This window comes from Protopterus annectens, chromosome 12.part0, assembly GCF_019279795.1.
Source record: "Protopterus annectens isolate FY-2018-M chromosome 12.part0, PAN1.0, whole genome shotgun sequence".
NCBI lineage: Eukaryota > Metazoa > Chordata > Ceratodontiformes > Protopteridae > Protopterus > Protopterus annectens.
Window position 1 is genome coordinate 1,130,438,800 of NC_056746.1, and position 14,047 is coordinate 1,130,452,846.

At 36.8% G+C, this 14,047-nt stretch overlaps 1 protein-coding gene across 1 annotated transcript in view; it reads right to left on the minus strand.

The window, feature by feature from the left end:
• LOC122816264 (arf-GAP with SH3 domain, ANK repeat and PH domain-containing protein 2-like) overlaps positions 1-14,047 on the minus strand; it is a 1,594,524-nt gene that overhangs the window by 206,771 nt on the left and 1,373,706 nt on the right. Inside the window, exon 19 of the mRNA XM_044089001.1 lies at positions 13,120-13,235. Within this exon, the coding sequence (XP_043944936.1) occupies positions 13,120-13,235 (116 nt within the window). The remainder of the gene's footprint in view (positions 1-13,119; positions 13,236-14,047) is intronic.

The following is a 14,047-nucleotide window of genomic DNA, read 5'->3' on the forward strand; positions in this document are numbered from 1 at the left end:
GCCCTACATATTGTAACATACCCCCTAAAAGTTGAGATGTGAGTGCAAACCAAGTATGAAACTAGGTTGGGTTGTGTTACATTATTGTACCCTAACACAAATACTTTTGTAAGGATTTTGTGCATGCTATGCACCACCCAACATCTACAAGGTGATATGTTATCTCCTTAAAGTTAAAAGTTTTAAAATACAGGTAAGGGAGATAGCTTCATTTAGGCCTGGGTATGTATGTGCGGCCGTCCTCAATTGCCATAGCAGTTCTTCCTTTTCTAATAAGATCTGCCATGGTCCTGAGTTCGCTTCCACCTTAATTTGCTTCAGAACAGCAAAATTAAAAGCGTGGTCCTTATGTTGCATGATGTGGCAAGCTAGCGCGTTGTTAATGTCGCTTTTAGCAATCGCATACAAGTGTTCGTATATTCTTTTATGCAGTGCCCTCTCAGTCTTTCCAATGTAGAAAGCCGGGCAGTATCTGCAGCTTGCCACATAAACCACTGCTTTAGAAAAGCAGCTGAAATTTCCAATCAACCTGTATTTTACATTATTAATAACCACATGACTCCCTTCCTGTATGCATTTGCATTGGTTGCAAAACCCACACTTGGTCATACCTTTCAACCTTTTAAAGGTGGTGATGTTATTCATTTCTAATAGGGCTTTTAGGTTAAAACCTTTTCTAAAGGTAATATTGGGTGTCCTACCTAACAGATGATGTAAGTTTGTGTCTTCCATTATATTTGCCCAATTTTTATGTAAGATTTTTCTTATAAAATGATGGTCTATAGAAAACGTGCACAAGAACCTAACTCCCATGTCAGGTTCAGTAGTATTTTTTTCGTTCCTCACAACCAACTCTTGGTTAACTGTTACAGACGGGTCATTTCTATTTAGAATAGGCTTAAAATATCTAGATTCCCTTTTGGATATCACCTCAGACTTAATCTCCAAAATGAGTGAATCCGGGTATCCCCTGTTTAGGAACATGTTCGTCAGGTTACTGCATTCGTCATGGAAGTCTTCATCCCTAGTGATCATACGTGCCGCCCTCACCATCTGCCCTTTAACTACCGCTCTTTTTTGATGGAGAGGGTGGCAGCTGCCAAAGTGAAGAAACCCATTGGAGTAGGTGGGCTTTCTGTAGATCTGACTGGTGAATCTAAAGGCACCAATGTCTTTATTTAACTTTATATCTAAAAAACTAATTTCAGTGTCATTAACCTCATATGTGAAATCTAGGAAATTAGTCATAGTTTTAATGTCATCTATAAATGAGGCTACCATTTCAGGAGGCCCTTTCCATAAGAGGAACATGTCGTCCTGGTACCTGGTGTACCAGGCGACATGTTCCTTAAATAAGGGATTGGTAAACAGTAGAGTGTTTTCCCATTGCGCCATTACGCAATTGGCAAAAGAACCCCCACAGGGTGATCCCATGGCTACACCGGAAGATTGCCTGTAAATCGAGTTGTTAAAAGTGAAAAAGTTATATTTTAACACTAATTCCAATAGGGTCTCAGTAGTGTAGATAGTATTCTGTTCTACTTTTCTTGACTCAAGGAATTCTCTCACCCAATCCAAACCCAGTTGTTGTGGGATGACAGTGTATAGATTTTTAACATCCACAGTCATAAATGTTAGGTTAGGGTCAAAGGGTATCTTATTGATGTTCTCTAGAAAGCCCCACGAGTCCCTACATATCTGGGTTTCTTTCTCTATGTATGGTTTTAAGACACTATCTACGTATTTGGCACAAGCAACCAAAATGGATCCCCTGCCATCAACTATGGGTCTGAAGGTGGGGTCAAAAATTGATTTATGAATTTTGGGGGCTCCAAAAAAAGAAGGCATTCTTGGTGCTACGATGCTCAAATAAGTGTGGATATCAGTGTCTATAAAGTCTTCCAGGAACAAATCCTCTATTGTAGTCCTAATCCTATTGTATGCTGTGTTAACCTCGTTAATACTTGTTACCTCATAGGGGCCATTTTCCAAGTGGGTAGTCAATTTGTTTATATAATCTATTTGGTTCATGAAAATAAGCCCACTACCCTTATCGGGCTTCATAACCCGGATGTTACAATCCTGTAATAATTTTATAAAATCACGTTGTTCAGTTATGTTAAGGCTATGTTTGTTTTTGTTATTAGTTTTGTTAGCAGCCAAAAATCTTAAATCCAATTCACAAGATTTTTCAAAAGTTTTAAGATTGCTTACTAAAGGTGGATTAAACAAACTAGCTATTCTAAAAGGTTTAATGAGTGAGGAGTTCTTGCCTAATACGGCCAACAAGTTTAATTTACGAACATATAGTTTCAGATCTACAATGGTTTTAACCAAGTCCATATGGGTGTCAGGGACAAAGGACAGACCCTTAGAAAAAAAGTCAGCCATTCCAATGGTAATGTTGAGGGTAGTATAATTGAAAATCTTAAAATCCCCCTCGGTGCTATATACAATAACTGGCTGACTTATCCCCTTCATCATTTGTTCTTCTGATTCTGCTTGTTCCTTAATGTCATTTTGCTGTTGTTCGACCTCAAGTTCCTCTGTCGGTAGTTCTGGCCCTGTCCAAAACCCTGTTTGTATTCTACCCGTGGTTGTACAGCCTTATTGCTGGTACCATGTTGCTGTTGCCCACTGTTGTTACTCTTATCGTTAGGTAATTGCACTTGGTCTTGATCGTTGTCAAAATCTGCCTCCCCCTCCTCCTCAAAAAGGGGGTCATTGCTGCAATGGCCTTCATCCAAGAAGGTATCCAACTGATACATGCCATTGTTTCTATTGTCAGTAGTTTTCTTATTTGATTTAGGAAAAGGCCCCTCAGCTTTGTTTTTTGATTGTCCCATTTGTGGTGGTTTGGGATACGCTTTATTATCCGCGTACTGTTTCACATCCCTCATAATTTTCTTTCTCTTGTTGTCACACAACTTGTTAGTGGTAGCTTCAATGCTAGAAAAAACACGAGAGTAATCGTATTTGTAACGTAAAAAGTCATGGTTACTTTTAATTTCTTGTTCTAAAACAGCTAAGTCGTTTTTATAAGCATCAACCTGTTGTGTGTAATGGTCGGTCAGCATAGCTATATATTCAAAACTATGCTGATCGAATAATGCTAACAGCTGTTTATGAAACGTTGACCCTTCCTCTAGGCCTACCGGAAACCTCCATTGCCTCAACCCCTTAGGCACAATTTTCTTGTCCAAACACTCATTAAAATAGGAGATCTCAAGCTGCAACTTTTTACATCTAAACAATTTGTAATCAAATTCTCCAATAAGCGTCGCAATGTTATTGGAGTTAACATCATCAGTGTTCTCTGTGTTACTTTCCCCCACTCGTATATTGTCAGGAGATGAAAAAAAGTTTTTTCTATATGGCAGTGACGCTAGTAGTCCTGTTTAGTTAATGTATTAGCATTTTATTTGATTATATAGAATTAATACACATAGTTTTTTAATTTTAAGGAGTTTTTTATAGTTTTCATTTTTATGGTCATGTTTAAACTAAACATATTTATCGCTAAGAAGTCCATGAGAGGGTTGTAGCCACTGTGTATTTATAGTGTTTTTATAGTGTAAGAGTTACGTTTTTAAATGACTGACGATTGGGTATTAAAACAAGCTGACTATTAAATACAACATTTTTAAGCAAAATTACTATGTTATTAACTTAAATTAGTAAATTGTTAATGGAATAATTGTTACCCTATTTAATGGGGAAGTTGTAACAAATGAGTGTTTCAATTTTTGTCTGAGGAAGGAGGGATACGAAGCCTTCCGAAAGTGCTTGTTTACAATAAAAGTTCTAACGTCAAATACAGAACTATCGTTGCTCTATTCTATTCATTACTGAATTTGAACAGTTGGTGTATTGCATCTGTACCGCATACTTGCTGGAGGCGTCTTCCCTTGGCTTTTTTGTTTTTACTAGTTGGTTTGGTTTTTTGGATTCGTGGTTTGTCATGGCCAACGAGGGAAACGCTACTTCGCAAAGTCTACTTTTTTCTCAAGACGGAGGCAATTTGAGCAACGGTACAGACAGTTACTTGAGTGGCATTGAGGCGAAAGCCGATGGAGATCTTACAACCCTAATTAACATGCTGTTGGGTCGAATGGACACGTTCACTCAACGAATCGACAAACTGGATAACGTCCTTAACACAAGAATAAACGGTTACCAGGTTATTGACACTGGAGAGGCTAATACTCGACCGGATGGGGGTCTAGCTGCTGTCGGTACAGGAACCAGAAGTCAGCAGTCGGCAGGAGCTCTACAAACCACCGTAGTAGATGCTGGCAGTTCTATTTCAACGGATCTAAGTAGTATCCCAGCTGGACAAAGGCACGTATCAGCACCAGGGAACACTACCACACAAGGTACTGTACCATCTCTTAACGATTCCGTGCCTACGGTATCGTCATATCTAAATAGAAAAAACTTTTTTTCATCTCCTGACAATATACGAGTGGGGGAAAGTAACACAGAGAACACTGATGATGTTAACTCCAATAACATTGCGACGCTTATTGGAGAATTTGATTACAAATTGTTTAGATGTAAAAAGTTGCAGCTTGAGATCTCCTATTTTAATGAGTGTTTGGACAAGAAAATTGTGCCTAAGGGGTTGAGGCAATGGAGGTTTCCGGTAGGCCTAGAGGAAGGGTCAACGTTTCATAAACAGCTGTTAGCATTATTCGATCAGCATAGTTTTGAATATATAGCTATGCTGACCGACCATTACACACAACAGGTTGATGCTTATAAAAACGACTTAGCTGTTTTAGAACAAGAAATTAAAAGTAACCATGACTTTTTACGTTACAAATACGATTACTCGTGTTTTTCTAGCATTGAAGCTACCACTAACAAGTTGTGTGACAACAAGAGAAAGAAAATTATGAGGGATGTGAAACAGTACGCGGATAATAAAGCGTATCCCAAACCACCACAAATGGGACAATCAAAAAACAAAGCTGAGGGGCCTTTTCCTAAATCAAATAAGAAAACTACTGACAATAGAAACAATGGCATGTATCAGTTGGATACCTTCTTGGATGAAGGCCATTGCAGCAATGACCCCCTTTTTGAGGAGGAGGGGGAGGCAGATTTTGACAACGATCAAGACCAAGTGCAATTACCTAACGATAAGAGTAACAACAGTGGGCAACAGCAACATGGTACCAGCAATAAGGCTGTACAACCACGGGTAGAATACAAACAGGGTTTTGGACAGGGCCAGAACTACCGACAGAGGAACTTGAGGTCGAACAACAGCAAAATGACATTAAGGAACAAGCAGAATCAGAAGAACAAATGATGAAGGGGATAAGTCAGCCAGTTATTGTATATAGCACCGAGGGGGATTTTAAGATTTTCAATTATACTACCCTCAACATTACCATTGGAATGGCTGACTTTTTTTCTAAGGGTCTGTCCTTTGTCCCTGACACCCATATGGACTTGGTTAAAACCATTGTAGATCTGAAACTATATGTTCGTAAATTAAACTTGTTGGCCGTATTAGGCAAGAACTCCTCACTCATTAAACCTTTTAGAATAGCTAGTTTGTTTAATCCACCTTTAGTAAGCAATCTTAAAACTTTTGAAAAATCTTGTGAATTGGATTTAAGATTTTTGGCTGCTAACAAAACTAATAACAAAAACAAACATAGCCTTAACATAACAACTGAACAACGTGATTTTATAAAATGATTACAGGATTGTAACATCCGGGTTTTGAAGCCCGATAACGGTAGTGGGCTTATTTTCATGAACCAAATAGATTATATAAACAAATTGACTACCCACTTGGAAAATGGCCCCTATGAGGTAACAAGTATTAACGAGGTTAACACAGCATACAATAGGATTAGGACTACAATAGAGGATTTGTTCCTGGAAGACTTTATAGACACTGATATCCACACTTATTTGAGCATCGTAGCACCAAGAATGCCTTCTTTTTTGGAGCCCCCAAAATTCATAAATCAATTTTTGACCCCCCCCTTCAGACCCATAGTTGATGGCAGGGGATCCATTTTGGTTGCCTGTGCCAAATACGTAGATAGTGTCTTAAAACCATACATAGAGAAAGAAACCCAGATATGTAGGGACTCGTGGGGCTTTCTAGAGAACATCAATAAGATACCCTTTGACCCTAACCTAACATTTATGACTGTGGATGTTAAAAATCTATACACTGTCATCCCACAACAACTGGGTTTGGATTGGGTGAGAGAATTCCTTGAGTCAAGAAAAGTAGAACAGAATACTATCTACACTACTGAGACCCTATTGGAATTAGTGTTAAAATATAACTTTTTCACTTTTAACAACTCGATTTACAGGCAATCTTCCGGTGTAGCAATGGGATCACCCTGTGGGGGTTCTTTTGCCAATTGCGTAATGGCGCAATGGGAAAACACTCTACTGTTTACCAATCCCTTATTTAAGGAACATGTCGCCTGGTACACCAGGTACCAGGACGACATGTTCCTCTTATGGAAAGGGCCTCCTGAAATGGTAGCCTCATTTATAGATGACATTAAAACTATGACTAATTTCCTAGATTTCACATATGAGGTTAATGACACTGAAATTAGTTTTTTAGATATAAAGTTAAATAAAGACATTGGTGCCTTTAGATTCACCAGTCAGATCTACAGAAAGCCCACCTACTCCAATGGGTTTCTTCACTTTGGCAGCTGCCACCCTCTCCATCAAAAAAGAGCGGTAGTTAAAGGGCAGATGGTGAGGGCGGCACGTATGATCACTAGGGATGAAGACTTCCATGACGAATGCAGTAACCTGACTAACATGTTCCTAAACAGGGGATACCCGGATTCACTCATTTTGGAGATTAAGTCTGAGGTGATATCCAAAAGGGAATCTAGATATTTTAAGCCTATTCTAAATAGAAATGACCCGTCTGTAACAGTTAACCAAGAGTTGGTTGTGAGGAACGAAAAAAATACTACTGAACCTGACATGGGAGTTAGGTTCTTGTGCACGTTTTCTATAGACCATCATTTTATAAGAAAAATCTTACATAAAAATTGGGCAAATATAATGGAAGACACAAACTTACATCATCTGTTAGGTAGGACACCCAATATTACCTTTAGAAAAGGTTTTAACCTAAAAGCCCTATTAGAAATGAATAACATCACCACCTTATGACCAAGTGTGGGTTTTGCAACCAATGCAAATGCATACAGGAAGGGAGTCATGTGGTTATTAATAATGTAAAATACAGGTTGATTGGAAATTTCAGCTGCTTTTCTAAAGCAGTGGTTTATGTGGCAAGCTGCAGATACTGCCCGGCTTTCTACATTGGAAAGACTGAGAGGGCACTGCATAAAAGAATATACGAACACTTGTATGCGATTGCTAAAAGCGACATTAACAACGCGCTAGCTTGCCACATCATGCAACATAAGGACCACGCTTTTAATTTTGCTGTTCTGAAGCAAATTAAGGTGGAAGCGAACTCAGGACCATGGCAGATCTTATTAGAAAAGGAAGAACTGCTATGGCAATTGTGGACGGCCGCACATACATACCCAGGCCTAAATGAAGCTATCTCCCTTACCTGTATTTTAAAACTTTTAACTTTAAGGAGATAACATATCACCTTGTAGATGTTAGGTGGTGCATAGCATGCACAAAATCCTTACAAAAGTATTTGTGTTAGGGTACAATAATGTAACACAACCCAACCTAGTTTTATACTTGGTTTGTACTCACATCTCAACTTTTAGGGGGTATGTTACAATATGTAGGGCATTGGTTATTGAACCATTATTTATTGTCATTATTATTAATTTCAGTATCATTTTTGATATCATTATGATTATTTTTATTATTTTTTTATTATTATTACAATCTTGAAAAAATCACTATTTAAAAGTTTTTTAGTATTAGGATTTTAATGACAGTTAACAATAGATAAATAAACAAATTCATCTTGATTTGATTGTTTAAATAAAAATATTACCTATAAGTATATAGACATATAAAACATATATAAAAAATACTTAGTTACATATTGAACAACCCTGAGTAGTTTAAATCACTATTTGATAAATTAATTTTCCATCTTAACAGGTTCATGAATTGGGTTTATTTAACCAACAATATTAATTTTGTCCCATGGAATGTATGTTGGAGCTGACGGGTATTTTTAAATGATAAGGTTTTATTTTCATTCAGTACATGAAATGACGATCGAGGACAACTGAGATTAAGTTACTGCCCTTGAAAAATGGCAGTGATGCTAGTAGTCCTGTTTAGTTAATGTATTAGCAATTTATTTGATTATATAGAATTAATACACATAGTTTTTTAATTTTAAGGAGCTTTTTATAGTTATCATTTTTATGGTCATGTTTAAACTAAACATATTTATCGCTAAGAAGTCCATGAGAGGGTTGTAGCCACTGTGTATTTATAGTGTTTTTATAGTGTAAGAGTTACGTTTTTAAATGACTGACGATTGGGTATTAGAACAAGCTGACTATTAAATACAACATTTTTAAGCAAGATTACTATGTTATTAACTTAAATTAGTAAATTGTTAATGGAATAATTGTTACCCTATTTAATGGGGAAGTTGTAACAAATGAGTGTTTCAATTTTTGTCTGAGGAAGGAGGGATACGAAGCCTTCCGAAAGTGCTTGTTTACAATAAAAGTTCTAACGTCAAACACAGAACTATCATTGCTCTATTCTATTCATTACTGAATTTGAACAGTTGGTGTATTGCATCTGTACCGCATACTTGCTGGAGGCGTCTTCCCTTGGCTTTTTTGTTTTTACATTTAGGCATAGACATAGGGTAAACTTAAGAGACAACTTGTCATTCTATCTTCACAGCTATGTATTTTAATGTAATATACACATTTAGGCATAGACATAGGGTAAACGTAAGAGACTACTTGTCATTCTATCTTCACAGCTATGTATTTTAATGTAATATACACATTTAGGCATAGACATAGGGTAAACGTAAGAGACAACTTGTCATTCTATCTTCACAGCTATGTATTTTAATGTAATATACACATTTAGGCATAGACATAGGGTAAACGTAAGAGACAACTTGTCATTCTATCTTCACAGCTATGTATTTTAATGTAATATACACATTTAGGCATAGACATAGGGTAAACGTAAGAGACAACTTGTCATTCTTTCTTCACAGCTATGTATTTTAATGTAATATACACATTTAGGCATAGACATAGGGTAAACGTAAGAGACAACTTGTCATTCTTTCTTCACAGCTATGTATTTTAATGTAATATACACATTTAGGCATAGACATAGGGTAAACGTAAGAGACAACTTGTCATTCTTTCTTCACAGCTATGTATTTTAATGTAATATACACATTTAGGCATAGACATAGGGTAAACATAAGAGACAACTTGTCATTCTTTCTTCACAGCTATGTATTTTAATGTAATATACACATTTAGGCATAGACATAGGGTAAACATAACAGACAACTTGTCATTCTTTCTTCACAGCTATGTATTTTAATGTAATATACACATTTAGGCATAGACATAGGGTAAACGTAAGAGACAACTTGTCATTCTATCTTCACAGCTATGTATTTTAATGTAATATACACATTTAGGCATAGACATAGGGTAAACGTAAGAGACAACTTGTCATTCTTTCTTCACAGCTATGTATTTTAATGTAATATACACATTTAGGCATAGACATAGGGTAAACGTAAGAGACAACTTGTCATTCTATCTTCACAGCTATGTATTTTAATGTAATATACACATTTAGGCATAGACATAGGGTAAACGTAAGAGACAACTTGTCATTCTATCTTCACAGCTATGTATTTTAATGTAATATACACATTTAGGCATAGACATAGGGTAAACATAAGAGACAACTTGTCATTCTATCTTCACAGCTATGTATTTTAATGTAATATACACATTTAGGTATAGACAGAAAAATATTGATTTGCAGGAGTACCTTTCACACTTGCAGTGCCTTATCATGTTTTAGTTACTTGCAGTTCTGTTAAAAATAAGGAACATTTCCGCTGCTAACACAGATACCTGCTTACTTGTTAGATATTTTTTAACTAAAAATAGTGTTTATAGTAAAACTATGCTGTTCTTTGTAGCTTACTTGACTGAATATGGCAAGTACGGGTGACGTAACTTAATGGGGGAACATTAAATGTTCTACACACAAGAGTTGGGGTTTTATCTGAGACAGGAGAAGAGGTTTCTTTCAGAGTTTACACCAAAAGCAAATTTGTAACAATTCAGATCATATTATTTTATGGAAAACCTGCACAAACCAGATATTAAATAATTGTATGTGCTGGCTGCAAAGTATTTACAGGGTTTTTTCAAGTGAGACTGTAATTAATGACTTTACTGCAGATGGTTTTAAGAAAAAGCGTATGTCAGGTTGCACTTTAATCTAACTGCTGCATATGTAAATCTACAAAAGCAATAGGAAATTAGGGATGATAAAAGCCAATGATGCCACTGAATTTAGAAAGTACAGAAAGTATAAGTGCATAATTTGCAAGAAACAGTTACAATTGAAAACGTGAAAGTGTAATAAACTGCTATCACTTTTCAGAAGTCGAAAAATGATATGTTAAGCAAATACAGGATTGGCTGGCAGTGCAAGGTAATGGGTTTTCTCTGAGGATTAAAATAGCTAATTACCTCAGACTGCCTGTCTGTATACACATGTGTGTGCGACCTTTGTGGCTCAAGTCAAGTCTGAAAAGGGTCTGTGCATATTCATTTCACTTTGCCAGTAAATAAATGAATAAAAAATGAAGAATAAAACAGGTTGCAGAGGATGGAATTTTTAAAAAGTAAAAATAAATCAGAGTGTAATGAATAAAAGATTTTCATTCTTTTATTTTCTTTTTTTAAAGAACTGAATTACTTCAGCCATGCAGAACTTGGAAATATTTTACCTGAAAATGCAGGTATGATAACATTTGGAGTTTTATGACATGTTTTTGAAAAAATATGGTGGAAGAGAGCATAACATAACTAAAGACCAAACATATGACGTTAGGCAATGCAGAGGGATACGATTTGGAGAGTTTTTTTAGCAGGTGGAGAAAACAAAAAAGGGAAAATAGGATAATAAGTTGAGGATTTGATCTGGTTGCTCAGCACTAAATGATATGGGTAAAAGGCAATCTAAAGTAAAAACGTGAGCAGAAGCAATGCATGACAGGGGGTGCAAGAAGTCAGTGAGTTGCACTTGGGGTTGGGATTAAACATGTTGTGCATTGTGGCTGTTTTTCAAATACGAATTAAAACCTGTTGCAAGAAGTGCATTTGTTGGGCAGCTTCTCCAGTATTACAATGGCCAATGTAGAATATCAGACAAGCTTTACACACTGGAGCAAAAATATGGATACTCTGGGAAAGAGTGGGAACATATCTGTTTTTAAAGGATTTATAATGTTGACAGGATTTTTGTGCCATATACTCTCCTTTTATTGGCCCGTTTCTGATTATATCATAGTGCTAAACATTTCTGTCATAACAGTTCTGCTGTTGTCTCTGTTCTATTTTTTTGTTTCAGATGCATTATTTCTTTAATTTAATCATGTTTACCAAGTAATTTGTTGGTTCATATCTCTTGACGGTTATAAATAAACTTTAAGCCATCACATCCAGTTATACAATTGTGAAGGACTGTTTGTATCTGAGTAACCAAGACCACTGCTTGTTTCATTACAAGATATGTGTATTGTACTATTTCACTGTGCTGCATTAGTCTCATGTTCTCATTCAAGGGAAAAAAGACAAAGGTGTTAACAGGTAGCAGGTAAATTATCATCTGACAAAAGCAGATGGTTTCTTATTTTCATCCAAAAGTTTCTGGCCATAATCTTTACTCTTTTTTCTTTTTTTTTATTCATCCTTCGTAACTCCCACTGTTCACCAACCATATGCCCCTCACATGTCTAAATCACCCCTTTCATTCTCCTTTAAGTGGCACATGGTCATGCAAGACCATCAGGATTTTCTAACAAGCCCTAAGCCTCAGTCACTTGTGGTAGCTGATAGGCTCGGCCCACAATATTGGCCTCCTGGACATGCACATTACCATGTACATCCAGCTGCACTTACAGCATATAGTGTTTTCTGTGCATGTTCCAGTCACAGCCTACTTATGGCTGGTGACATCCAGATTTCACTTTGTATCAGTACAGCAGTGATCCAAACTGCCTTCCTTTTCCAAAGATAAATGAGCTGGAATTGGTCTTTTCATTCACCATAATCCCTTCACTGGCTTTGTTTACTAAGCAGTTCCAGGTTGTCTGGTGGTCACAGTCAGGGCTTCGTTCCTCGGTTCCACAGAGCTAACTCTCAACTTTAGTTCTGCTTCTTTTTTCCCCCAATATGCACAAAGGTCGTTGACAGATTGCTTCATATAGGAAGAAAAGAAAATTTTAGAAAATACAAAAATTAACTTTATAATTTTACCAAATATGTTCCCGCTCTTAAACAGCAACAAAATTACCTTCAACATCCATCTGAACCATCAACTCAGACAGATGGGACCACGCTTTAATATCTCAGAGGGGTGGCAATACTTGGGCCTCAAGCACCTCCTCCTGCAATACTAAAATATGAATTCAAACACCTAGCCTCGGGATAGAACACAAAAACCTTCTCATCTTCCTTGTGCCACAGGCAAATGTGCAATAAGCCACCAAAATAAGCCACTCTCATACAGATCATTCTGAACACGTTACAGGACCTCCGTGGGACAAAAGATCAATGTGCCTGTACTACCTTCCTAGGGTTGGTGCTCACATTAGCATGAAAGAAACTGTTGTGTCACCGCTTCCCCTGTTACAGCACACAAACATAAGTCAGTGCAGTATCTAGTGACACAACAATTAAACCATGTGAATAATGCACAACAAAAATCAAAGCACTAAGGATTAGCTAACAGAATCATTAAAAAGTCCAAGAAATCACAAGGAAAACTTTACATACATTTTGGTGCTGAATTAATGTTAATGGCATGCTATTTTTATATTTATAAAAACAGACCATTGCATGTCAAAACTTGTACAATAATACTCACTGATTCGAACGTTGGCCTTGGCTCTCAGAAACAACTTGAGACATTCCAATTTATTCTGCTGACAACAGTAATGAACAGCTGTGTTGCCCTTAGTAGTCTGTTTTTCTAGGTTGCCACTGCACCAGATAATAAAACAGAGAATTTCATTACATTTACTAACATTTGCTACAACAGTGATCAGTAGTTTCAGCTAAACCAGAACGGATTAATAAAGCTGTTCACACTGTTTCAAGACACACCAACCATTTCAGTTGCATCTTTCAAGTTGTACTATGACAGTAGCATTACTTTTTTTAAATTAACTTTATATATTTTTTTTTATTTCATCTGTGACTTAAACAAAACATGCTGGAGAGAGAGATGCGTGCCCCTCCTATGGGACAGGCTTCCTATCCATGTAAAGCTGAGTTTCATCTATTACCCAGTTTAAGAGCAATCTAGATCAGTGGATGGGGATCTGGAAATTTATACTGGGCTTGGCAACCATTGTCCATTATGGACGGAGGTATAAATGCCCGGCTGTCAATGTCCCATTTGGATATAGGACATCATTATTCTTCTGGGAAAACTCAGCTAGCCTTAGAAGCCCCCCCCCCCCCCAACGATCATTAGCCTAGTAATCTATGAATCTATGTATTCAATTATGTTAACAGTAAAATATTTTCCTCACTGAAGCCTCTCTTAGGAGCAGTGAAAAATTATGAAGCAAGGTAGGAATATGGAGATGGTACTGACTGCGGAAACCAAAACAGACTGGACAAAATTCTGCCTAAAATCAAAGTACTAGTCATGCAAATATTAGAAAGGCAGCACAGAAAATCTGTGTGTCCTTGAAAAGCACCAAAGAATATTCTACAAGCAAGAGTTAGCCACTCCTCCTAGGATGCAGTGCTATTTTAAAAGGCAGGTAACAAAAAAACTCCTCCTA